Below are 27,655 nucleotides of genomic sequence, written 5' to 3' on the forward strand. Positions count from 1 at the left end.
TGTTACAGGAGTTTAACATCCTCCAATTAATACACAACATTAATCTTCAAATCATTCCTATGAGGTAGATACTCTTTATTTTTACAGAGGAAAACCTGAGGCCCCAAATGAGATGGGGACTTTCTCAGGTTATATAAGTGGCAAAACAAGAGTCAAACCGGGGTCACTTCAACTCCCCGCATACCACAAACATTTCTTTCATGCATCAAGAGACTACCAGAATTTTAATGTAGAAATTTTCATCACACTTCTACATGTTGGGCAAAGATGTTGAAAGATAGTAATTCCCACATCATTCTGTGTCCATTATGAGCAAGAGGCAATGTGCCACAATGGGGTTAGGTTCTGACAGAATCTAGGCAAGTCATTTAACTTCTAAGGGCCTGAGCTTTCCAATCCAGATAATTAAAGTAAAAATTAAAATAGAAAACTGGCCAGGCACGGTGGCTCACGCCTGTAATCCCAGCACTTTGGGAGGTTGACGCAGGCGTATTACGAGGTCAGGAGATCGAGACCATCCTGGCTAACACGGTGAAACCCTGTCTCTACTAAAAATACAAAAAATTAGCCGGGCGAGGTGGCCGGCGCCTATAGTCCCAGCTATTCGGGAGACTGAGGCGGGAGAATGGCGTGAACCCGGTGGGGGGGAGCTTGCAGTGAGCTGAGATCGCACCACTGCACTCCAGCCTGGGCGACAGAGGGCGACTCCGTCTCAAAAAAAAAAAAAAAAAGAGAGAGATAGAAAACCAGAGTTTCCTAAGACTGACTGGTAAGCCAGTTTCCATTCCCATTTCCCTTTCCTTAAAACAATTTACCTTTTGTCCAACTCAGTCTTAAAAAGTTGTCCCATTCTGAGGCATAAAAACCTTCAAAAAGTGGGATTGAGTATTAAAATAAAGCATGTTAAGCACTCACATAGTGCCTAGGATATAATAGGTGCTCAATAAAATCATAATCTTTTAAATAAGGCAAAATTGGCCCTTATGAATACAGTGTTTGTGTACTATGTTCAGAGTTGCTCAAGCATTCTGGATTTCCTTTTCTTGCATTTATCTACTGGGATGGGATTTGCCTTATGATTAGCATATGTTATAAGCATCTTGGTCTGTTTTTCAGGAAAAGAAGGTAATTTGGGCTGCAGGCATGTTCTCATTAGAGAAAATGAGGGCAGTTAATGGTTAGTGTTCAAGAACAGCAAAGCTCTTTCAGTTGCTTAGCAACTGAAGCTAAGGGGTGGGCAGACACTGTGTGAACAGTGGGGAAGAGAGAAGCAGGGAGGAGTGTAAAAATGAATTTAATGTCCGGCTCATTCCCAGGTGGGTGAAAAGTGATTTATATAGCTCTGGTATTTATAGCTATTTATTTGTTACATGACTGGAAATTTTAATGAAATATTTTGAAATTCAGCAGTGGTAAGTCACAGTGGACATTTATTGCTCTAATGCAGGGGAAATGTAAACTGTTTGTTTAACACGTTGATTGCAAATGAACTACGGAAATGGTTTAGAAGTCATCTAGCTTTGGAAATCCGTCAGGCTGCACAGACACTACTGCCACCGTGTGGACAATGCGGGGAGCCTAGCGGGAGCTGAGGGATGGGTATGAGAAGCTCCATCTCTGAGGCCTTCCGATGGTTTTGCTCATGTGCCCCTGAAAATAATTTTGAAAACTTTTAAGTTGATATGTAAACATTTTAATTATAAGTTTAAATGGTTGTAAAGAATATAATCTCCTATGGTTTATGAATATTGACATTTCAAAATAAAATTGCTCTATTTCTCCTTTAAATGTATAGAAGGGAATTTAAATACCAGAGGGATTTGATATTCACCAGCAGCTATTTTTAAATTACACAAAAAAGCTTTTTTAAATGGGTAACTTTCACATAATTCCTTTTCCTCCTTGGACTTATATTTGAATTCCATTTCCCCAACAGACTTAAATTCTGTTTTACACACGTTTATGTTTTAATATATAATGCTATATTTAATATTATATATATAAAACACTATATATGTTTCTCTGTAACAAAATAAATATATAAGTTAAAATTTAAAGTATGATTTTTTCTGTTGACCACAAGGCTTTAGTTATCTACATTTTTAAGTATATAATTGATTGAAACACAAATATGTTAAAATACTTATCAATAATTATTAAATATTAAAAAGTAATACTTTAGATATATGAGGCTTTAAAAAATTAGTTTATATATCCATGATGAATATTCATTATTGCTAGAATGAGACAAGGGTTAGCATTGATACTGTTCATATTTATCATTTTTCTCTAGTTGTAAGCCTCAAGAAACTTCACTCACAGAATTAAGAATGGAAGAAATTTTATTAGGTAGCATTAACTGAATTTTTAGAACAATTTCCAAGTTATTTGCCCCAAATGATGTATACTTTTTAAAAAAAATTTATTTTATTTTTGAGACAGAGTCTCGCTCCATTGCCCAGGCTGGAGTGCAGTGGTGTGATCCTGGCTCACTGCAACCTCCACCTCCTGGGTTCAAGAGATTCTCCTGCCTCAGCCTCCTGAATATCTGGGATCACAGGCGCCCACCACCTAGCCCGACTAATTTTTTTATTTTTAGTAGAGACGAGATTTTGCCATTTTGGCCAGGCTGGTCTCGAACTCCTGACCTCAGGTGATCCGCCCGACTCGGCCTCCCAAAGTGCTGGGATTGTAAGAATGAACCACTGTGCCCAGCCAACTTACACTTTAAACAATTTTCTTTTTTTAATGACCAGTGGACAACCCGATTAGGTTTTGCTTCAAGGTTGTTGACAGCCAAAGAATCAGAAACCACAGGACCTGCAGCAGGATTTGGTGCCCAGTCATCAGAATCATTTACTCCTTCAGCACAGACACTAATATTTCAAATCATCCCTGTGATGGATGTTCTAGAGGTTTCTATACCCCAGACAGGGAACCTTTGTAACCTTCAGTTGCATGGGAGGGGTAAGCTCTTCTTTTGCAATGAGAGGGAATATTTAGAGAAAGGGGCGATGGGAACGGAGAACTAGCTTAACAGTTGACCAGAGATTACCTAGGCAAATACATTTTAGAGATGCATACAGATGGAATTTGAACATATAAATAAATTAATCCCGCTAAAATTATCTGTATAGATCTATCCTTTGAAACGTCTTTCCACACCAATGCTGAAATCACTGGTTTATCCTAAAAGCTTGTCTATAAGGAAGCTTTTCATAAGGCTGATGCCAAATGAGCTGCCATGGTAGGGGTCGAGGGGGCATAGTTAAGGTTTCAGTGTTGGATTCACTGAGTTTAAGTAACTATTATTTTGCTATAATAACTTCTGCCTAAGAAAACCCCAAAAAACCAAACCAACAACAAAAGATGGTATTAGAAAATGTTAGCAATGATTTTGAAAGCTCTGATTTTCTAAAATCCCATGTTGGCCATGCTGTGTTGGTCCCCTCACTTATTATTATTAAATTGTGCCAGTCAGGATAGCCTAAATTAGGTCGAGAGAGCAAACAACCCCAAAATTCAACAACTTGAAGACAAGTCCTTGTTCATTATAATTTGGCTACAGCTCTGCTTCTTGCCCAAGACAGTAACAGAGCAGTAGCCCATTTAGAGCATCTTGTTTCTTGGCAGAGAAACAAGATCTTGTAAACCATGAGCAGTCTTTCAAAACTTCTGTTCCAAGGGAAGACACATCATTTCCGTCTAGTTTCTTTAGAAAAAGTAAGTTCATGGCCTCTCTTGAGTTCAACATGGTAAGGATGTACAAGCTTCCTCCGGGAAGGGATCACAGGTCTTCAAGCCAATGTAATAACTTATCACAAAAATCCAAAATCTAGGAACTGTTGGTAACCACAGTAAACAGATGGTTATCATTTTCTAAAATGGTTAAAAATACAGTTGACCCTAGAACAACATGGGTTTGAACTGTGTGGGTCCACTCATACGAGAATGTTTTTCAACAACAGTTACACCCAGCAAGCCTGCTTCTCCTGCCTCTGCTTCCACCTTCTCCACTTCTTCTGCCTTTGCCACCCCTGAGACAGCAAGACCAACCCCTCTCCTTCCTCTTCTTCAGCCTACTCAATGTGAAGATGATGAAGATGAAGATCTTTATGATGATCCACTTTCACTTAATGAATAGTAAATACATTTTTTCTTCCTTATAGTTTTCTTAATGACATTTTCTTTTCTCTAGCCTACTTTATTATAGGAATACAGTATGTAATGCGTACAACATGCAGAATATGTGCTAATCAACTGTTTATGTTATTGGTGAGGCCTCTGGTCAACAGTAGACTATTAGTAGTTAAGTTTTGGGGAAGTCAAAAGTTACATTTAGATTTTCAACTACATGCAGGTCACAGCCCCAACCCTTCATTGTTTAAGGGTCCACTGTATTCATTTATTCCATCGTACAGAAAAGTACAGAGATCAATACAAAAAAGACATGAGAATTTATATCCCCAAATTACCACCTGTTAACATTTGCTATATGTATAGCTTTTTCCAGTCAGCAGTATATATTTTAGACATATCCATGTTGTTACATATAGATCTAGTTATTTCAGTTAAACTAGTAGTAGTACATTATGGAAATAGATCTCAATTTATTTATCCATGTTGTTGGAACTTCAATTTGTTTATATCTTTTGATTGCTGCGAACAATGGCACAGTGAACACCGTTATACCTGTCTCTCTGTGTATGAGAGTTTCTCTCAGATTTATGCCCACGACATAATTGAAAGGCTTCAGAGAGTGGCCTTGTAGGGTTTAAAAAGCGAATTGCTTTTCAAGTTGCAGCTTTAGAAATGGTGGCTCCAAGGGGCCAGACTTCACAGGAAATAAAACTGTGGCTTTTCTTGGCAGAAGGAAGCCAAGACAGCCTCATTAGCCTCTCCTGGGCCCCTGGGAGGTGAGTAAGGCAGTAGAAAGCTTTCGTAGAGGCTGTGAGTGCCGTGGTGACATTGAACTGAGAACCAGCCGACCTAGAGTGGCCTTGCCTTCCAATGAGGAGGGCCGGGCAAGGCCCAGCCGGGTATTCCAGGGAGTGAATTGGCGCCCAAGGAAGTTGCCGTGACATCAAAAGGGATAACTGGGGCCAAAGAGCAAAAGGGATAACTGGGGCCAAAGAGCAGAAGGGAAAATGTACATCTCAGCTGATGACAATTTGAAGAGGTAAGGACCGAGAACTAGTCTGCCCTTGCTCATGGCTTGATGTGTGACTGTAGGAAGCGGGTTCAGGGCTGTAGTGAAATTGCTGTTGCATCTGTTTTATGCCTTTTCCATTCTAACAGAACCTGAGTTTTGGTCAGGTGTTAACCCTCCTCCCCAGGTCCCAGGAGCGCATGTGCTTCAGTTCCAGGGTAGGTCTAAATGGAATAAAGATAATCCCATCTGGACCTAACTGATGTAGACAACGGGTATGGAACCCAGTTTGGACCATTAAGAATTGAGGAGAGACGTACTGGGGAACTCTGAAAAAGTTCTTATCCCTCTGGAAGAACTTTCATAAGTTGTTTTCTTCTCTTCCTTTGAACTTGGCTTGTGTAGAACCATCATGGCTGCAGCCTGCGGATTAAACTGACATATGGAGCAAAGCAGAACCAAATGAATTGGAGCCGAAATGAGCTGGAGTCCTTGCCCTACCTCTGTGCTTTTAGTGAGGTAAGCCAACAGTGCCCCTTATTGCTTAAGCCTGTTTGAATTATGTTTTCAAATACTTGCCACTGAAAGTACTTCTAGAGTGCCTCTAGAGAGTTTCAGGGAGTTGTGTGTAGAGTGGGGGCTGAATTGACTGAGAATAATTTCTGCCAGAAGATAGAATGAGGGCTTAAAATAGAAATTAATTTCAATGCCAGAAATATATATATATACACACACACACACATATATGTATACATACACACATATACATATATGTATATACACATATATATGTGTGTGTGTGTGTGTGTGTGTATATATATATGCGGCCCTTTCTTTGCCTGGTTCTAATATGCATGTATGTCAGTTGTCATGGGTTAAATAATATCAGTCTTCTAACAACATGGTTCAGATTTTAGTTACTATGATATCCTCTCTACATAAATAACAGATGCCCATCATGACCAACAAGCAATCATGTCATTTATTTCAAAGACTGTTGTTGATGCACAAAGTCTCTCTTCATGTAGACAGCAAAGCTGGAGTAATGTTGCCTGTTTGTTTCCTGGTGATAGACACATGACATTTAATAAAATGAATAATCAGAAGACAGAGTTGGCCAGTAAAGATGAAAGTGAAGCACTATATGAGAAACTGTAGATATGCAGTTACGGAAACTTAATGAGGGTGAATGTATCAACCTGTGAGGCAAATGGCTGTGATGAAAACAATGAAGGTGTCCCAGAGAAAGAGATATCTGCAAAAACTATCCATTAAATGAACTCTTGGAGATATTTCTGCAATCAAAAGTGCAAAAGATAAAACGTTGGAAGCTGATCCAAACTTAGAAAGGAACATGACAATTCCCCAAGGCATAGAAAAGATGTTCAGTACTTATCATAAGTTATATGCTGATGAGAAGGTAAGTGCTCTTCAAGCTGCTCTTGATAAGTTTTTACAAAGAAATAAAACACTTTAATTTTCAATCTCTCTAATATTAAAAATTATATGCTAAATAAATATTAGTTTTAATATCTTTTCATTTCTCTATAGCCAACAGTAAGAGAATTTTTAATATCTTGATAAAAATTTAAGAGGTCACAGAACACTTGCAATTACGCATGCATGCTTTTGCAGCAGTCACTTGGCTTAAAATGCCTCCCACCTAGCAATCTAATAAGCATCTTTCAAGACCAGTTCATATGTGAAGATTGCTTTGCACACTTTCAGTTTGCATGATTGTTTTTATGGTCTTGCAGTATTGTGTAAAGAGACAGCTGTCTGCATAATAAAATTACAACTTCCTGCACATACAAATGTGTCGTCTATAAAGTTCATACAATCTGAGAATTGTATGGATGGGTTTGTATGGACTACACCTATCACATTTTGTTAAAACAATTTGTCTTAGTTTGGTAAGTGGCATAGCATGGGGGTGAGTGTGCAGGACTCCGATATTTGGAGTTTTGTGCTCTGGTCTCAGCTTTGTGGTTAAATTACTGTATAATGCAGGACAAGTTACTTAATTTCCTTGTTTCTATTTCCTCCCTGTAAAATAGGTGCACAAATAAGACAATTTTTAAAGTTCCATTGGGCATTAAGTTTGTAGAATTCTCTACCGTTATTAAAGAGAAAAAAAGAGGGTAGAATGCCCTCCCACCAAGGCTTCTTCTGTTTGCATAGGAACCATGAATGTTTATTGAGTAAATAAATAATTAGCATGACTATGGTGCAGTAGGGCTATGCATAAAATGTTTGATTTTGGTGAGAAGCTTCTGTTTATTGTACTCACTATTTTCACATTGCCATTGCATATTAAACCACAGCTACTCTAATAAGTCAGGGTGCACTATTATGTATCCTTTTCAGCATGGTTGACTATTCGTTCATATACTAAGCCCAATGCGGGCCCTACATGAGAAAAAGTGAATTCCTGCCTTGAAGGATCTCACAATGCGGTGAGGAAAACAACTTCTTTCTGAAGGATGGGCATTTGAAATGGGTTTGGGAAGATGCATATGAGGTAGCCTGACAGAAGAAGAGAAATGGGGGTGGCAGGGCATGTTAGAAAAAGGGAATGGCGGCACTAAGGCATGGATGAATAAAATAAGATGAAGAATGTGATCACCAAGAGTAGAGTGACAGGATGGGCAGAGGAGTGGGGAGGAGAAGAAGGGGGTAGAGGTGGGAGATAGCACTGCAGGGTTCTGTGTAGAAATTAGAAAACACTCTAGGTATTTCTAACAGGAAGGTTCTAATACAGGGAATTAGGTGCTTACACAATTGTAGGAGGGAAGGGAAAGTGGAAATTAAGGGGCTGTTGTGAAGTGTTTTTGGATTGTGCCGCCATGGCTGCTGCTCAGAGGATGGGGCGAATGCTGCTGCTGCACGATGGCTGGGAACAGTGTAAAACCACTGCCAGTGTCACAACTGATACACAGTCCTGGACTAGACAGTAGAATAAACCATGGCCGCTGCAAAAACTGAGCCTGCTACAATTTGTGCATGAATTGCTTCTACTGTAAGAGGGAGAACAGCCTCAGCTTCCTTTCTATCTACCAAATCTTGCATGAGTCTATTTTACTAACAAAATCATCTGTAGCAAGGGAATGTGGGAAATGTAGTTGCCTGCCTTGTTGCCCCTGTGATTAAAAAAACTTAGAAAAGGAGTGAAAATCAATGCTGAGGGTCAATAGGCAATATCTTGCATAGCTGGCAGGCAAGTTGAGAGCCAGGGTAGACTCTGTAGGAACTGGAAAGGCATGCCTAAGAGGAAAACGCTGCATGTCATGCCGCTAAAGTTTAAATGCAGAGGCCAGGCGCGGTGGCTCATGCCTGTAATCCTAGCACTTTGGGAGCCCGAGGTAGTCAAAAATTAGCCGGACGTGGTGGTGCGCGCCTGTAGTCCCAACTACTCGGGAGGCTGAGGCAGGAGAATTGCTGGAATCCGGGAGGTGGAGGCTGCAGTGAGCCGAGATCATGCCATTGCGCTCCTGCCTGGGCAATAAAGTGACACTCCATCTCAAAAAAAAAAAAAAGTTTAAATGCACAATTATCATGATTAATTTTGTTTTATGAACATTGGTGATGCTGTGGAGGCCATTCTAAACTAAAACAAACCAACAAAAACAAACAAAACAAACAAGCTATGTACGCGGAACCGTGCAATGAAAGAGCCCTCTAAGGTTTTTAAAAAACAATGCTTGTGCTAACTCATCCATCCCATATTCTTCCCCCCAACTTTGTATTAGGTACACATTTTGTGGTGGGTATGGTGAATATAGATAGAAGTCACCTAGGGGCTCTGCCCTTACGAAGCTAATATTGTTTTTCTTTTCAGTGAAGAGTAAGTAAATTTTAGGGGTTGCTTAGGGGATTCTTTGCTTCTTGGAGTATCTTCTGCTGCTTGTAAGATAGTCTAAGAAAAAATGGTCTCATAATCAAACCAGTTAAAAAACTTGAATGCATATTTCCTCTTATAAGTTTATGTCTCTAATCGTACAGTAAAAAAATAACTGTTTTACCAGTATTATCCACTTTTATTTGATTCTTACTATGAAGAATATTGAGTTAATATCTTAATATTAAGAATATTGAGTTCTTCAGAGCACAGTGGGGGCGAGACTGGATGTTTCTACATTAATAGAAGAGACAGTCAAATTGAAGACTACCAGTGGGTTAGTTACAAAAAGAGGATTTTGATGTAAGAGAATGAAAATCAGAAAATAATTTTAGCTTTGGGTATGATTTATTAATTTCAGAAGCATTTTCGGGTAGAAAAGGACATAGAATTAATCAAACTGATTTTCACACTAAAAACAAATCGATAGCTGTCAAAAGTTACTCTGATAAGTGTGAAATATGGAGTGCCTGCAAATCCTGGACAATGGCAGCTGGTAACTATTGTAACAGGAGATTGAATGGGAAGCTTGGCTACAGCACCTAGTCACAGGAAATACTGCATTCCAAAGGTGTTGGACTCTGCAGGATTGATGGAGGAAGTTTTACAAAACTAGTGAACCAAGTATTGAATGCGTTCACCTACAAGTCTGTGAAAGGGTTGAAGGGATGGAAAAAGAAATGGATATAGTGAGGATCTCTTTGAAGTTATGCTGTAATTCTTTGTTTCTGCCACTTACGAGCCAATAAGGGGAGGTGTCCAGGGTGATGCTTCTCTCTCAGCTCTTTCCTGCAGTGAGAGGTATGCTCTGGTGTCTGACTCACCTAGGGGACCTAAGGGAGTAGGCCAGCAGCTTTGGCAGTGGAGGGAGGGAGAAGCCTGTGTGTTTGGCTGGGTTTTCTCTCCTAGAATCAAGGTAAAGATCACTGGATGTGGCTGATAAGAGATAGGGCCTGTATTAGTCCATTCTCAGGCTGCTGATAAAGATGAACCCGAGACTGGATAATTTACAAAGGAAAAAGAGGTTGAATGGACTCACAGGTCCATGTGTCTGGGGAGGCCTCACAATCATGGCAGAAGGTGAAAGGCACGCCTTACACGGCAGCAGCCAAAGGGGATGAGAGCCAAGTGAAAGGGGTTTCCTCTTAAAAGACCATCAGATTTCATGAAACTTATTCTCTACCATGAGTACAGTATGGGGGAAACCACTGCCATGATTCACTTAACCCCATCGGGGCCAGACTAGGACCATTCAAAATCCTGCCCAAGGGTCTGTGTGGAATGGACGGCAGGAGAACCAGCAGCAGAGGCAGAGCTGCAGCTGGAAGAATATGTATTGCTTGCATCACAGTTCAGGCAAATGCTCCCAAGATGAGGCCTTTGAAGAATTCTCCATGTGAATCAGCTCAAACATCTCCAAGTGTCACCTCAGAATTTAGCAGGGGAGTCCGACAACAGTGCAACATAGATCACTCCGGGGACATAAAGAGCTAGGGGACATCAGATTAAGTCTGCTTGCAGGTCAATTTAAAAGTGAGGGCTAACAATAGAAATTGGCTTTCAGTGAAAGGTGGGCATTAGCTACACTGAGAAGCATTTGACTTAATGGATGCCATAAGAAGTTGAGGGGTGGTCTGCATTTACCTGTGATTCCTAGATTGGATAAACATCAGAATCATCTGGAAGCTCCAAACCTACAGAGATTGGGACTTTTAGTAGAAATCAGAAGCTCAATTACACAGTACCTCAACCCCTGCAAGTTCCCATGAAATTCTGATGCAGTAAGTTTCAGCATTTAGTAACCACGGGGTGGTGTCAGCAAAAATATCTGACTTACATTTATGAGGGCCTGGTTGGCTATGTTGTAGCTGTTAATGGTTTTACTCAAAACAGTATGCAAAAAAAGCCTATCAAAAATACAACCACCATCTCTTCTTAAATGAATTATTTTTATTGCTATTTTATAAAGCTTAATATTTTCCTAAAAATATTAGAAAAGAATCAGAACAAAAAAATCAGTTTACATGTAGTACAGTTACAAGTAAATAGCTATACATAATATAGCCATTAGGAAAAAGAGCAGAGCTAAATAATAAGAAAACAAAAGCAGTAAGCAGCAATAAAATTAATACCTACATACAACTAGCAGTGCAATAAGATAAGCAGAAAGCAGCTTTACGTTAAAAGAAAGTTATTTAAATACAGAAATAGCACCTTACAAAAAGGAATTGAGAAATGTAAACTTGGTAGGTAGATTCAAGTATAAAAGTTATACCCCCGACTCTTGTACCAGAATGAAAGGGTTTTACAAACCCTGGTCAGTGTAGGGCACACACAGCCTCTGTGACAACTCAAAAAAGCTGCATTCTCTTAGTAGGACCACCACCAATTATTTTTTTCTTTTACTAAGTTATACAATAATAGACTCAAGATTGCCATTGCTTCTTCACTACCCAAAATATCCAACTCTAGCACAGCAGCTTCAATTCCACCAGTTGTTCTGTAAGATTCATTTTCCTGACAACCACTGCATTATTATTTTTACATATAAAGCCACATTAAGTGGATACTGAATACAGAAGCAATTGTGCTTGGTTTTCTATTCCTAAGTATGGTCACCAAGTCATAATATCCTCACCAATGGGACTGCTTCTTAACACCCCTCAAGAAATATGAATTCTGAGGTTAAGATGGTTATATCATGATCAGAATAAAAAAAAATAGCAAAAATGTTAAAACAAGTATACAGCATTCAGGAACAGTGAGGGGAAAGTAATTTGTGTTTCCATCTAAATGCAGACCTCTCCATGAAATATTTTGTGGAAGTTCTTAAGCATGGGAGAGTTAAAATGCATACACCCTGCACAGATTGAAACCTGAAAAAGGTATATTTTTATTTGTTTTGATTGATAGAGAACCCATCAGTTTTAGTTCAGGATCATCAGTACCATGCAATTGTTGATGTGGTTAAAAACCACATTTTTAACCTAACTCTATAGAAGACTGTAAAAAAGGAAAAAAAAAATCTTGTAAACTTTAAAAGTTTAGTGTTGATAAAAATTTTTATATAAGTAGCAAATTTATTTAATGTAGCTACCTACCTCAAGTTTAAAAAAATCTTGTGGGGGTAATAAGGCTAATATTATCCTGTAGTTAATATAAAGCTACTTTATTCAGACTCCCAGAGTCTCTTAAATTAATATTTTTATTCTTTCATATAACATTTTATTGGGTCAAAAAATAAAAATAAAATAAAACCCTACACCAGGATTCTACATCTAAGATAGAAGTTTTAAGAGAGGAAGAAGGAAGGAAGAAAAGAAGTAGGAAGGAGGGAAGGAAGAGGGAATGAAGGAAAGTAGGAGGGAAAGAATGGCTCCCTTGTTCTCTGAAGAGACAAGAGAGAGGTAAATATCAGCAAGTCTAGGAATACAAAGAACTAGTATAGTTTGGCTACTTAATGCACCCCTAAAGTAATGTGGGTTAAAAAAGGGCAATTGCATAACAGTTTCCAAAATTGTATTCATGCTAGAACAACCAGCCCCTGTGCTCACCATACTTATTTTTCAGAGTTACCATCTAACTACGGTTTGAATACCCTTGGTTATGAAACATATGTCCATTTTCCCTCTTACTCTTCCGCACATGAAGTAGAAGAAAAACAAAAGAATCATCTCTTGCCCTATATCAATTTTCACATAATTACTCTTCAGAATTCAACGAAAAGGTCTCATCCAGGTTCCAATTTCCCATGTAATCACTTTCTACCATCCTGATTTTTACAAACAGCAATTGTTAGAAGACATCCATATCTGATAGCTCTACAGCTAAACATTTAAATAAAAAACGCAGGGCATGTAGTGAAGGAAACTGGGCACAGTAGGATTTTTAGAAACAAACAGTAATATCTCACTGTTCACACAGTTATTTGAGAAGCAGCAGTTAGGCTGCTAGAGTTCTAGAGTTCATCTTTGTTCTCATGCCCACAGTCAGGGTTAGCACAGTTCATTTACAGCAAGGTGTGTCATTCACAGTTATTTTGGTCTTGACATGTGTCATGTAGATACATTTATCCACATTATTACTAAGTTGTAGAATAAGTGCAGGGCAAATTATAGAATAAAAGTACAAACATTCAAGTCGTCATACCCTGAAAAAAAATGTGTTAAAGACTGTAGTTGTAAACTTTTTGCACTAAATCCCATTTCAGGAACAAAATAAATAATACCATAGGATTCACAACTGAAGGTGGCTTCCTGATAAAGCCTAAGGAAGCAGTAGCTTTTTTAAACTGCAGAAAGGAAGCTTCTCTCACCACAGATTTACTCAGCGTAAGTGGAAATACATGTTAAGAATGCTTACCCTAGTTAAGTGCTAGACAGCGCCCCTCTTTAGAAAAACCACAAGGCTCCGGTAGCCTATTCAGATCTACTTCCAGCAATAAGACGATTCTTGAATCAAAACCATTCAAGTCAGTCGGCGCTTTCACTGTGACACCATGCAGAGAGTGGGAACTCTAACTGGTATTAAATGCACAATTAATTACTTTCAGGAAATCAGATGATTGATGATGGTGGGAAGTTAACAGAAGTGTGGATGCAAGAGAGAGGAGGGACCCGTGCTCAGGACGGGACGGTTTGCGTTCCGTCTCGGACATCCGGGATTCTCAGGGCGTTTGATCCCTCCCCGACCTGGCAAAGCACAAAGCAGCAGGTCAGTCAGCCCCGCCGCTGGGGATTTCCAGTCTCCTCTGGGCCGAGCTGGTGTTTCGTGACTGGTTCCTTTCTCTTCTCTTCAGGACAGGGTCTCCAAGGCTGCCGGGTGTCTTGAAAAATGTCTCACGATGTGTGCGTTCGATGCTCTTGGGGGTCACTGGAACTGGTGACTGAAAAAAGAAAAAAGTAAAAGCAGAAGTGAAGTCACATTGTTTCTGATCCCTGAGTAGAAAGGCAGCCCTTTCTTGACCCGTGTGTTAGGATCCCAAGGCGGGTGTTCCTCCTTCTTTGCTTTCCTATCATACTCATGCCGTTTGTCTCCCCTGCTTACCACAACTGAAAATTAAATTCACATTTGTTGTTCTGGGTGCAGAAAGGCAGCCTACCAAAGAGGTTACAAGTGTGCCATCTAGAGCCGGGGACTGGGCTCTACGACCGTTGACAAGGCAATCTGTCCCTCAGTTTCTTCCTCCATCCAGCGGGGATGGTAAAAGTACTGACTTCACAAGGTTGTAGGAATTAAATAAGATAATAATTGTAAAGCACTTTAGAGCATGTGAGGCCAACATGGTTTGTGTATTGGCTCTTTCTCTTTACTTGCTAATATTTATCCCCTAATGTTAAATGTTAAATATTTATTCCCTTAATGTGCCCTAAAATGGCAGGGACCATTACCCTGTTCACGGCTCTGTCTTCATTGCCTAGATCGGTGCCTGGCACATGGTGATAGAAAATTCTATGTTATGCTATAATCATCTTGTTTTAAACCTAACATGTTCATTTCAATGTCTTGCAAACTTTTGAGGCTCTGAATAACTTGTCTAAAATATTTTTTGGCTAAACATAATTCTTTGGGAGAGTAATCACTGTGAACAACCTAATGTATAATAGGAATTCAACAAATATTTGACTGAACCACAAATGGAGGTTGGGGGACAAATATAGACTCATTGACTTATATCGATAATATATCTTTTTGTATATTTTTATGTCTTCTGAGTATGTATAGATGTATATACATACAGACATTATACACACACACACAGTCTCTAAACATCACATCTTAAGAAATGACTGACAGGCTAAGCATCTCTGAGTTACTATCAAGACTTCTGTTTCTTTTGATTGTTTTTATAGCTGTATAATTAAAATTTAGGGTGGCTTCTTTTATTGACCTAGTGAAATAAAAGCTTGAAGATCATCAAAATAATGAAACTATTTAGCATTCCTCAAAAATCCCCCCGAACTATGCCTAAAACAGGTCCCTCTAATTAAAAGAAACAGAATGACACCTAAAAACATACATTTTTGTCTTTAAAGCACAGGATTTCTCACCTCATGTCTCAGTGCTTTATAAAAGGAGCAGATAACTCTAGGTCTACAATGGAAACCAGGTGGAGCCTGACCTAGTGCCTCCGTCCGGCAGTCATGTGGCTAAAATGAAAGCTAGTTAAACACAGACATACCCCTTCCCAGAATGACAGTGTCTTCAGGAAGCTTCAGGCCTCACCTGATGTAATTTTACTACTGAGACTGGATGTCCCATGTAAACGGGGGACTCAGGTTGGACGACACTGTGTGACCTTGACATCACTGGACTCAGGTTTAGTGAGGGCTGACCCTGAAGCTGAGGGTCTGCAGAAGGGAGTGTGGACAACTTTGGATTAACCACAGCTGTGGGGCCGACGAGAAGCTGGGCTATTGATCCAAGGCCAGGCAGGCTGAAATTCACAGGTCCTGTGTTTGGGAGAGCACCAAGAGTAGAAGAAACTGGGCCCGGCATTGCAGAATAGAGAACAGGAAAATGGCCCAGAGATGGAGATGGTAAGACCATGCAAGGGACACTGAAAGACGGCAGCTGACCTGAGGACGGGCTCACAGTAGGGGGGGTGTGACTGCCAGATAAAAGTACATTGAAACCATTTAATCCTGAAAGAAAAGCAGAACAGGTGAAAATCAATATATGTCATCATGAGGATACCATTCAAGCTCACATTTGTCATGGCCCTTTCAAACGGGAGTCCACAATAAATCAAAGAATGATGAGGCCTTCCCCCAGCTGACCAGGCCAAACAGCCCACACCCTGCTCCTTCACAGCTGTGGCCAAGATTGTAATCCCACATTTATCTGATGCCTGTGAAGTTTTTAACATGAGTTCCACTGAACCCAAACCGAGAAGGCAAAAAGCTTGGATGGGAAAGATTACATCTTTATTTTTATTTATTTAATTATTTTTTGTTTTGTTTTGAGACACAGTTTTGCTCTGTTACCCAGGCTAGAGTGCAGTGGTGTAATCATGGCTTACTACAGCCTCAACCTCCTGGGCTCAAGCAGTCGTCCCATTTCAGCCTGCGGAGTAGCTGGGACCACAAGCACACCACCACACCCGCTAATTTTGTTTTATTTTTTGTAGAGACAGGGTCTTCCTATGTTGCCTGGCTGGTCTCAAACTCCTGGGCTCAAGTGATCTTCCCACCTCAGCCTCCCAAAGTGCTGAGATTACAAGCATGAGTCACCGTGCCTGGCCAAAATATCTCCATAAGTTCCTAACTGAAAATTTTTATTTCCCTCAATTATCACAGGCAACAAATCAACAATTTTAACAGTACCTTGACTTTGTCACTAGGAAATAGTACAGACATGTGAAAATTACATTAAAGCTATTACAGATTTCTTAATATACTGTCAAGCTCATCACAACTTGGAAATTTTGACAGTACTGGGCTTGCTGCCAGGTCTTTTTATTACTATCAGTAATTTTAAAAATGGTTTTTCTAGTTGCATTCAATATAATTGGCTTCCTTTGTAATCCCATGTATTTAATTCTATGTATCCATAAACATTCTGAGGAATCCATGGCCTTCACCAGAGTGCCAAAAGATCCATGGCACAGAAAAAGTTAAAAATCCCTGTGCTGGGCTGTAATTTTCATTCAGCAGGGGCTGAATCTATTTTTGTTCACCCGTGTATCCCCAATATTCAGTGCTTAGAGAAAGCACTAAAAGATACTTACTAAAGGAATAAAGAATTTTTTTCTAGATAAGTGAATAATCATAAATACTAACCTAACCTGTTCTAGCAGGTTAGGCTTAAGCCAACAAGGAATTGAGGAAAATCAATTTAGGTATCTTTGCATCAAGAGTAGCTTTATGTACAAAGTACCTATTTTTAAAATCTGGTGTCTACTGTATTTCGGCTTTAATTCAAAATAGTAACAGCATTTATTGAGTCTTACTAAGTGCCAGGTACTATTATTCTAAGTGCTTTAGATGTATTAACTTATTAAATTTAACTCAATTTTCACAGCATCTATATGAAGCAGGTGCCATTATTACTGCTGTTTAACCAATGAGGATGAAGAATACTTAAGTTCACGCAATAATAAGTGGTTTTAAATGTCAAGCCCTCTTACTCCAGACCTGGCACCTGGTCATGATGCTATATACTCAGTCCCTCTAGATGTGCAAGACGTCAAAACACTAGCTGCACACAATGGCCAACAGGTTCATACTGTTATACTAAACCAGTGCTAGATTCAGCTGAATTACCGTGCTTTTCCACCAAATAATGTTTAATGTATTTTTTTTTAATCATCTGCCTCAATTATTTTCCCATTACTCCTGAAGTTGGTGAAAGTAGAATCAGCTTCGCCATTTGTAGATGGAGAAAACAAAGGGGCTAAGAGTAAAATGACTCAGGCACATCAATAAGCCACTTTGGTCAGGTGACACAGACAAAAATTTAAAAATCCAATTCATGATCTGACTGCCACAAGGGACTCTAAGACATGATGATATCCCTTACCTGTGGGAGACTGCACACAAAGATACTGTAGCAAAGAAGGCTCTTTGGTGCTTTCATTTTCTTTTGAAGGCTTTTCAGCATCTGTATTTCTTGAAGGATTTCCCCACTCAGAAGAAACAGAACAATTTGCTGTTGCCTTTCCTGAAATCTCTTCTGCAGCAGGGAGATGGCCATTCACATGAATGTCTTTGAGGGGTATAGATGCCCTGTTACCCATAGTCTTGGGAGAGGCAAGGTCTGTGGAATCTGAGGGTTTCTAAACACAACCAAACCAGGAAGCAGGAAAGTAAGTCAAAATTCCAGTAGTGAATCCCTTTTTTTTTTTTTTTGAGACGGAGTCTCGCTCTGCTGCCCAAGCTGGAGTACAGTGGCATGATCCCAGCTCACTGCAACCTCTGCCTCCCGGGTTCAAGTGATTCTCCTGCCTCAGCCTCCCAAGTAGCTAGGATTACAGGGGTGTCCCCCATGCCTGGCTATTTTTTGTATTTTTAGTAGAGATGGGGTTTCACCATGTTGGCTAGGCTAGTCTCGAACTCCTGACCTCAGGTGATCCACCTGCCTCAGCCTCCCAAAGTACTAGGATTAGTAAATCTTTTTTTTGTTTTTGAGACGGAGTCTCACTCTGTCACCCAGGCTGGAGTGCAGAGGCGCCATCTCGGCTCACTGCAAGCTCCACCTCCCGGGTTCACGCCATTCTCCTGTCTCAACCTCCCGAGTAGCTGGGATCACAGGCACCCGCCACCACGCTCGGCTAATTTTTTTTTTGTGTGTGTATTTTTAGTAGAGACAGGGTTTCACTGTGTTAGCCAGGATGGTCTTGATCTCCTGACCTCGTGATCCACCCGCCTCGGCCTCCCAAAGTGTTGGGATTACAGGCTTGAGCCACCACGCCTGGCTGGGATTAGTAAATCTTAATAACAGCTCTCTTAATATTGCTAACACATAAAGGTAGCATACAGCTGCGTGCTACGCTGATTTGTGTATGTCAGCGGTTTCCATTGTATTTGTAGGAATCGTCTGAAAACGTCATGTCAGGTCATGTGCATTGATAGTATTCTCAAAGTAGAGAAATGATAGAGATTTTAGCAATGGAAAACTGGCCATGGTGGTTAGACTGTGAGATATATTTCTGAGCTAGTAACACACATAAAGAGTGTTGATACTAGTCTTTTGGGGTCTCATAAGAACTGTGGGCTGGCCCAAGATGTCTTGGTTACCTAAGACATATGCCAGTCTTTCACTTCTGATCTGCAACCCCAGGCTATCTACAAAATGAGAAAGATTCATTCTGGCAAGAGAAAAAAATAGAGAAAAGTTCTTAATTAGTGTAATGATTTCCAGGAAGTGTGCCCAGCCTACCCACTGCAAACCACTGTAATGACAGTGCTCCTGCTTTCTGAGAGTTTTACTGGTCATATCTCATTAACCTCTGAATGGCTACTAAGCAGGAGATGTGGACAGCTCATATTTTTGTTCTTTTCATTTTAAAGTCAGAGAAACAGGATCACTGAGCAGTGAAGAGAACTGACCAAGCATAAGATCTGATAGCCAGACAGCACCCACATTCCTCCCTCTGGAACTCAGCTGCATCCTGGATTAAGATGTTTATTTCAGTGATCCTAATTTGTTTTAAAAAAAGGATGTAAAAAGCTGGAAGGAAATATATAAACATGTTAACAGTGATGCCTCTATGTGGTGGGATTCTGGGTAACTTTTCTTCTTTATACTTTTTAGCATTTTATAGAAAGTGTGAGTTTTATAAAAATCACCTTTCTCGCGCACTATTTTAAGGCAAGATTTTTGGCAGAGCCACTCCAGTGCTTAATGAATTACGCAGGTGACATGAAATAGCCCCATATTCCAGACTCCATCGCTTATTAATATCAGTGTATCTTCATTAGGAAGAAGCTCGGGGCTAACAGGATGTCACCAGACACATCCACCTGCACTCCCTTACCTTGGGCATGACGAGCGACAGTGGGCCATCTTCATATTCCCTGCTTTGCCTTTTCGTGGCTGGCTCATCCTCCTCCTGAGGTTTCCTTTCCTCAGAGAGGCGCTTCTGAGCTGAGGGTGCGGATGACAGCTCTACTGTGGCTGGGGCTGCTGAGTTTCTGTCATCCCTCTCTGACCCTGACCCTGACGCTGGTCCCTCCTGTAGACTTCCATACAGCATGAACAGTGAGGCAGAGGGCACGTACACTAGAGGCTGGCCAGCAAGGAGTGCCGGCTTCAGGCTCTCCACAGCAGAGGCTGCAGAAGCAAGTGAGACGTCCACTTGTCCATTCAGACCGTTCTGCACAGAGAATGCCTGCAGGTCCGTCTGAGCAACAGAAAATACCGGGTGGGCTAAAGGATTAACACAATATTCTGGGTCAACAGAGAGGACAGGGAAAGGAGCAACAGGGTCCAAGCCGCTTGATGGAGGCACCACTCTCTTACTGGCAAAGGCTTTTCCCCTGTAATAAAAAGAAACGTAATGAAGTTAGCACATTCTATCAACTCCTGACCCTTTACTTTCCCAAAGAGAGCCATGCCAAATCAGGAATGAGATAATACTCCTCAGGCAGATAAGCACACTCGCTGAGCACGTGTTAGCTCATCCCAGAGGCAGACACCCAGGTGTGGCCTGGATAAATGGTTAGGATGGGGTGGGAGAGCCGATGTGGGAAGAGCCATTGGAATCTCAGGTGAGAGTGAACATTCCTTCCTCCTTCATCTCTTCCACATCTGATCGTTATCAATTACCAAGCACTTACACCCTTGCCAGGCGTGTACATACTATTATAATTAGCATAATAGTATAACAATTTTATGCAATTATTATAATAATAGCTACTCTTTGGGTGCGGTGGCTTACGCCTGTAATCTCAGCACTTTGGGAGGCAGAGGCGGACGGATCACGAGGTCAGGAGATTGAGACCACGGTGAAACCCCGTCTCTAATAAAAATACAAAAAGTAGCCGGGTGCAGTGATGGGTGCCTGTAGTCCCAGCTACTCGGGAGGCTGAGCAGGAGAATGGCGTGAACCCGGGAGGCGGAGCTTGCAGTAAGCCGAGATCACGCCACTGCACTCCAGCCTGGGCGACAGAGCGAGACTCCGTCTCAAAAAAAAAAAAAAAAAAAAGCTACTCTCATTTCCCCCAGTTTACTAGTGAGGAAGACTGAAGTGCAGCGGTTGATCACCCTGCCTTGGGTGAGCCAGTTCTGAAGTGGGAAGCTGGGCCCATGCCCACATCGTTTGATGGCAAAACCCATGTTCTCAGTGACTGTGAGAGACCCTGGGAGAGTAACAGAGACTGGACTTTGATTTAAAAAAAGATTAATCTCATTTGTCTCATTTCACAAATCCAGTATCAAAGAAATGAAGTGGGCAGTGAGGAAACAAACTTATCTTCTCAATTATTATTTTCTGCCATTCTTGTCCCATTCTGCTCTGTGTTGTTAACAACATTTTAGGCAGCACACAGTCAAAATTAAGTCCCATAAATGTACAAGTTTATAGGCCAGCACGGTGGCTCATGCCTCCTGTGGGGTGCCTAGGAGGATTGCTTGAGCCCAGGAGTTTGAGGCTGCAGTGAGCTACGATCATGCCACTGCATTCCAGCCTGGGTGACCCTGTCTCTAAAATAAGAAAATGAAATAAATAAGATATAAACAATGTTGGGGCCTTTCGTTTGGAAAAATTTCCAAATATTTAAAACCATGTTTATGTTCTTACTATTTTTAGGAATAGAGAAGAATGATCCTTTAAGAAATAGTAAACAGAGGGCCAGGCGTAATGGCTCATGCCTGTAATCCCAGCACTTTGGGAGGCTGAGGCAGGTGGATAACCTGAAGTCAGGAGTTCAAGACCAGCCTGGCTAACATGGCGAAACCCCGTCTCTACTAAAAATACAAAAATTAGCTGGGCGTGGTGGCGCATGCCTGTAATCCCAGCTACTCTGGAGGCTGAGGCACAAGAATCACTTGAACCCAGGAGGCGGAGCAGTGAGTTGAGATCATGCCACTGTACCCCAGCCTGGGCAACAGAGTGAGACTCTGTCTCCAAAAAGAAAATGCAAAAAGTAGGAAAAAAAAAAAAAAAAGAAACACACACACACACACCCACAACAACACAAAAAAAACAGTAAACAGAGGACGAGGATTTCTTTCCGTCTTTCTGATAGAATCACGAAGACCTATTTTGCCCATCATCTCACTGCCCACTGTGCTGCTGAGAATAAAATGGAGCACCCTGGGCCACAGAGATGCATCATCTCTCCAATCAGCTGCCTCTGGTTGAGTAATGGGTATTGCTCAGCTCTGTGAAACTGAACATGCCCACCCTGGGTATATCACCCACCATCCCTCCACCCAGCCATCCACCTTCAACTTCTCCATCTCCACCAATGATATCACCATCACCTGACATGCAGACATCCTTTCTAATGCCTGTCTGCTTTAGCGAGCCTTGCCAACTCACTGTCTCACACTGGTTTCCCTTTCTTTCCACCTCCGGTGAGCACAGCTCAGCTCTGCCCCACAGCAGACCAGAATGACTGCAAATGCTCTGTTCTGTGGCCTGCCTTTCTCCACTCCTAATCCCACCTGCGAAAAGTAGCCAGGATGATCTTCATCAGTGAACCTACAGTAGCTCTTTATGGTTTCCCTGATGAATCCAAACTCTTCTCTGGCTTTCAAACTTGATCTAGTTTTTGCCAACTTTTTGCCAACTTGATCTACTTGCCTCCAACACCTAACCTCTTCTGCTGAATGGTTTTTCCTTTTCCTGTCCTATTTGGACAAACCATGACAGCAAAACGAGTCAGGCTTTGGTGTCTTCTACTCCCTGGCCCTGCCTTGTAATCTGCGTCTTCCCATATCTGTCATTAAACACTTTTCTAATTACTCTGTTTAGCGTTTCTTCTGCTTTCTCTGGTGATACATGATTTCTTTCAAAATCGGGCCCCAAATTTAAGTCAGACAGCCTGGGTATATGAATCCCAGCTTTGTCACCTATTAGCAGTGTTACTTTGGGCAAGTTACATAACCTTTTTGCACTTCAGTTTCCACTCTGTAAAATGAGGGTAATAGCTCTCTGTAAAACCTCAAAGGATTGCTCTTATGATCAGATGAGTCAATATACACTAAGGTTCCTGGAACGGTACCTGGTAAGTAGTGGCAAAACCAACTATGATAATGATGAAGTGATTCATGGAACTCTGATACATCATTTCTCAGGGTCATGTTAATTATGAATTGTCTCTTTTCAGTGTTGGTCTTTTTATCTGTTTCCTAGAAGCCATCATAGCTTACAGTATCCATTTTTCATACGTTGGTGTCCCTGATGCTAGTTCCTGCACAGTGTAGGGCACAAAGGGAAAACTTACCAATTCCTAACAAATAAACGGCTGACCTAAATTTTTTCTTTTGATAGTTGGCATTGCAATTTAGTCAAAGTTAACACTAGGAGATAGAAAAGAATACACTCTGAGCTTTTATAGACTACTTACTGTGAATTGTCTTCTATTTTCTGTCTGTAGACAGCTGCCAGGCTTCCAATTTCTAAAGAGTAGCCACCTGATCCTGAAAAGGAAGATGAAGGCTTAACAAATATAGCAAGAGACTTATACATACCAACTATATACTGAGAATTATATAGCTGAGAATTCATTATTCTCAGCTCAGAGATTACTCAAAACTGTTATGGTTTTGCTTCAAAGAGAAATTTTCAGAAGCTAACTGTTCATGGTGAATTCAGGTCTCATCAAGAATTCAAAATAAGCGTGGGCAACCCAGGGAGACCCTATCTCTACAAAAAAATAAAAAATTAGCCAGGCATGGTGATGCATGCCTGTGGGCCCAGCTACTTGGGAGGCTGAGGTGGGAGGACTGTTTTGAGTCTGAGAGGTCAAGGCTGCAGTGAGCTGTGATCATGCCACTGTACTCCAGCCTGGGTGACAGGGTGACCTTTCTCTCAAAAAGAAAAAAAAAAAAGTATTCAAAACAAGCATTGCTTGGTAAGTCTAACGAGTTTCTGAGATACATCAAACAGGCCAACTATGCCAAACCAATTGGTCTACAAGGTGACTAGGATCAATTTTAGGCAAGGGGTCATGTTCATAGACTGTGATATCAGCATCTCCTTTGCCTCCAATAATTGCTTCACTTTAGCTAAGTAAAAAGTAGACCACTGGAAAAAACACTGAGAGAGTCAGTTTGTTTGGAAACGCCAGCACATGGGTGCTGCACTGGCATGGGCTACAGCTACATGGCAACTGATGGACTCCATAGATTATGCAAGGGCAGATACCTTGTTCTTCTCTGTACGGGCTGCTGGGTTCTGAGTTCACCTTCCTCTGGATCCTCTCAGAAGCCTGAACTGTGTTGAAAGAACCATGGCGAGCCAGCTTCTGTTTTGCACAGACTTGAATCTGGCCATATGTTTCTCTTTTCAATTCTGGTAAGACAGATGCAGAAACATCCACCAGTTCTTCATCTACATAAATGAGAGAATTGGTAGTGTTGTTATACAGCTGTAATTCAGGATAATTTTCGTCTATTTAAGAGATGGCTTTGAACCTATAATTGTAATGGAGCTACTACCCTATAAATAAAAAACTAAGACAATCAAAGGAATTTTATGAGCCTTGTCTCAAACCCCAATTTCTTTCAATGTACTTTTTTTTTTTTTAAGTTAGTGGATGACTATAAAATGAGATTGAATCCATGTATATTCTAAAATTATCTGAACTGCAACAGAAGTAGAGCAAGATGTTCTTCAACCCGAATTAGAATGAGCCTCACATTTTAGATGCTCTATTTGGGCAGAGAGTATCAAAGGAAAGCCCGACAATGCTCATCCCAAAATGAATATTTTGAGATTCACTTTCAAGATTAACTGAGATCAGCTTCCTATGCCATAGATCTACAGCAATGAATAAGAGAATCTCTATTTTCTGTTATGCTTTATTATTTCTTTCTTATGCAGTAGGAGGCTCAGTTACTATGTGACCAAAGGAATAAGGTCAGCAGAAACCTCATGGTTGAAATGCTGCAGAACACTGAGATTACAGAAGGTTAGGCCCTGGAGACACTGTTTGTGTTTAACGGAGTGTATGTGGGGTTAAGATAGAACTTTCTGTACAGACTCAGGCAGCTATCCATGTTGTACAGATGGTCATCTCTACCTTATTCATTTGTGCTAATTTTTTTCTAAGCTCAAAGCTTGCATATTTTAGTTAGAGAATTGATTTAATAAACTGAAAGGCTCAGCTAGACTTACATTTTCTAAAACATGCATTTCACATTAATTAAACTTTGAAATGAAAATAACAATAAAAAGTAATCTTTACAGTTTTCTTTTTCTTAGAACAAAAGCCCAATTAGAAAAATAAGAAATTACAAAATCAAAAAGAAAACAGGTCAAGTCAGTAATAGGGGCCACATTTGCCTCCTTCCTGTAACAAAACATTGGACATAATGCATAAAACTGCGGCTCTCAACACATTTGGGCATCAGGACATGTAGGCCAGTGATCTCTATGAGACAGGAATCAAATAGGGTGAGTTCTATGATGATTTTAGCTTACTGCCTGGAGAATGTTTCTAGGTTGGGATGTAGGGAGAGGGACCTAGACAGAGACTGGAGGTCCCCCTAAGTTGAGGATAGAGCTGGGAGTCCTGGAAAGTCAAGGCAGCTAGGGTTTGCAGGGCAGAATGCTGGAGAGGAGAGCTATACAGAAAGAGAATGCTGGGGATTTGCAAAGGTCCAAACTGAACATTCAGCGGAGTACTGATGCATGTGAGAAAGATACCCAAGGCCGGGGAAAGAACCATTAGAAAGTACTAGAGGGGGCCGGGCGCGGTGGCTCAAGCCTGTAATCCCAGCACTTTGGGAGGCCGAGACGGGCAGATCACAAGGTCAGGAGATCGAGACCAGCCTGGCTAATACGGTGAAACCCCGTCTCTACTAAAAAATACAAAAAACTAGCCGGGTGAGGTGGCGGGCGCCTGTAGTCCCAGCTACTCGGGAAGCTGAGGCAGGAGAATGGCGTAGACCCGGGAGGCGGAGCTTGCAGTGAGCTGAGATGCGGCCACTGCACTCCAGCCTGGGCGACAGAGCGAGACTCCGTCTCAAAAAAAAAAAAAAAAAAAGAAAGTACTAGAGGGAACAATGTCTGCAGCTCATAGAGGACTGGGAAAAGTGCCTGTTGCCAATAGCTACAGTAGAAAAACCTCCTAATTCAGGAGGCATTGGTTAGAGTACTAAAAAAGGTGTTGCCCTAATAAGGCGGAAAACGTACTAAAGACTAGAAGCTCATAGAGTTTTACTGAGCCAGACTTAAAAGCAACACCCAAAAGGATCACTGTTTCCATGCAACTTCACCACATCCCAGAACAAAGCTAAGAACATTTTTAGGAATACAGAAATGTCTAGCACCTAATAATGTATAATTATCAGTGTCTGGTACACAACTGAAAATATGACCCACAATGAGGAGAAAAATCAATTGAAATGGACCCAGAAGTGAAGCAGATGATAGGAAGTAGACCAGCACACTAAAACATGTATTAGTATTGCATACCATAAATTCAAGCCACTAGAGGAAAGACTGGATATGTTGTCTTAGAGACATCAAAAATGTAAAAGCTCAAATCAAACTTCTAGAGATAAAAAAATACAATGGTGGGGATGAAAAATACAGTGTATACAATTAATGGCAGATTAGAAAGCGTAGAAATAAATAGAGAACTTAAAGACATAGCAATAGAAAATGTACAAAAATGAAACACTAGAAAAAAGAAATGAACAAAGAATCAGCAAACCATGGGACAACTTTAGGTAACCAAAAGCAAGCATAAGTGGAATCTGTAAAAACAGCAGATGAGGGGACAGGAAAAATATTTGATTAAGTAATGGCTGAAAAGTAGCCAAATTTGATGAAAACTTTAAACCCAAAGATCCAAGAAACTCAACAAATCTAAGTACAAGAAACATGAAGAAAAGGACACCAAGTCATACATCATCAAATCACTTAAAACCAGTCATAGACAGAAACTTAAAAGCAACCAGGGAAAAATGACACATTAACATATAAAGAACAGGATGATGGTTGATTTATTGCCAGAAACTATGCAGGCTAGAAAATAGTGGAGCAACTTCTTTAAAGAACTAAAGGGCTGAGTGTGTGGGCTCACACCTGTAATCCTAGCACTTTGGGTGGCTGAGGTGGGATGATTGCTTGAGCCCAGGAGTTTGAGATTGCAGTGAGCCATGATCGTGCCATCACACCACTGCACTCCAGTTTGGGTGACAGAGTGAGACCTTGTCTCTAAAAAAAATAAAATTTAAAAAAAAAAAGGAACTAAAGGAAAAAAAAACTTCAACCTCAAATTCTTTTATTTATTTGATACAGGGGCCTTACTGTATTGTCTAGGCTGGACTTGAACTCCTGGGCTCAAACAATCCTCCCACCTCCTTCCTCCTGAGTAGTGGGGACTACAGGCATGAGCAATGGTGCCTGGCGTCAACCTAGAATTTTTTACCCAGCAAAAATGTTTTTCAAAAGCAAGGGCACAATAAAGACATTCTCAGACATACAACAGCTAGAAGAATTCATCATTGGCAGACTTGCACTAAAAGAAATGTTAAAGTTCATCAAGCAGAAAAAAAATGATATTAGATGGAAACCTACATTTACAAAAAAATGACAAGCACTGGAAATGGTAACAACATGGGTTAGGGTTAGGAAATTTTCTTACTAAAATTTCTTTAAAAGGTAATTAACTGTGGATCAGGCGTGGTAGTTCACACCCCTAATCCCAACACTTTGGGAGGCTGAGGCGGGTGGATCACTTGAGCTCAGGAGTTCGAGACCAGCCTGGGCAACATAGTGAAACCCTGTCTCTACCAAAAAAACAAACAAAAAATCCCCAGTAACACACTATGGGGTTTGTAACATATATAGCAGTAAAATGTTTGACAGCAATAGCACAAAGGCCAGGCAGAGAGGAATGAAAGCAAGTTATTGTAAGATTCTTGTACAATACATGTAGTATACTATCACTTGAAAGTAGACTGTGACAAATTAAAAATGTACACTA

General features: G+C 40.7%; 1 protein-coding gene and 1 long non-coding RNA gene across 8 annotated transcripts in view; one reads left to right on the top strand and one right to left on the bottom strand.

Moving 5' to 3' along the window:
• Positions 1–1,239: 1,239 nt before the first annotated feature.
• Positions 1,240–27,655, top strand: part of LOC123567550 (uncharacterized) — a 36,147-nt gene continuing 9,731 nt past the window's right edge. The window contains exons 1-3 of the long non-coding RNA XR_010579510.2: positions 1,240–1,316; positions 3,969–4,143; positions 5,555–5,668. This is a non-coding gene — a long non-coding RNA (uncharacterized lncRNA). The remainder of the gene's footprint in view (positions 1,317–3,968; positions 4,144–5,554; positions 5,669–27,655) is intronic.
• E2F7 (E2F transcription factor 7) overlaps positions 10,983–27,655 on the bottom strand; it is a 44,628-nt gene continuing 27,955 nt past the window's right edge. For 5 of the 7 annotated variants that reach the window (XM_005571606.5, XM_074007461.1, XM_015431240.4 and 2 more), the window contains 6 exons: positions 23,863–24,048; positions 23,063–23,135; positions 19,525–20,026; positions 17,568–17,823; positions 15,273–15,691; positions 13,570–13,932 (listed from right to left, as the gene is read on the bottom strand). In XM_005571606.5, the coding sequence (XP_005571663.3) occupies positions 13,762–13,932; positions 15,273–15,691; positions 17,568–17,823; positions 19,525–20,026; positions 23,063–23,135; positions 23,863–24,048 (1,607 nt within the window). In that variant the 3' untranslated portion in view covers positions 13,570–13,761. Of the gene's footprint in view, positions 13,933–15,272; positions 15,692–17,567; positions 17,824–19,524; positions 20,027–23,062; positions 23,136–23,862; positions 24,049–27,655 lie in introns of all 7 variants that reach the window. The other 2 variants (XM_005571605.4, XM_074007462.1) reach the window with 2 other exon arrangements.

Source organism: Macaca fascicularis, chromosome 11, assembly GCF_037993035.2.
Source record: "Macaca fascicularis isolate 582-1 chromosome 11, T2T-MFA8v1.1".
Taxonomy (NCBI): Eukaryota; Metazoa; Chordata; class Mammalia; order Primates; family Cercopithecidae; genus Macaca; species Macaca fascicularis.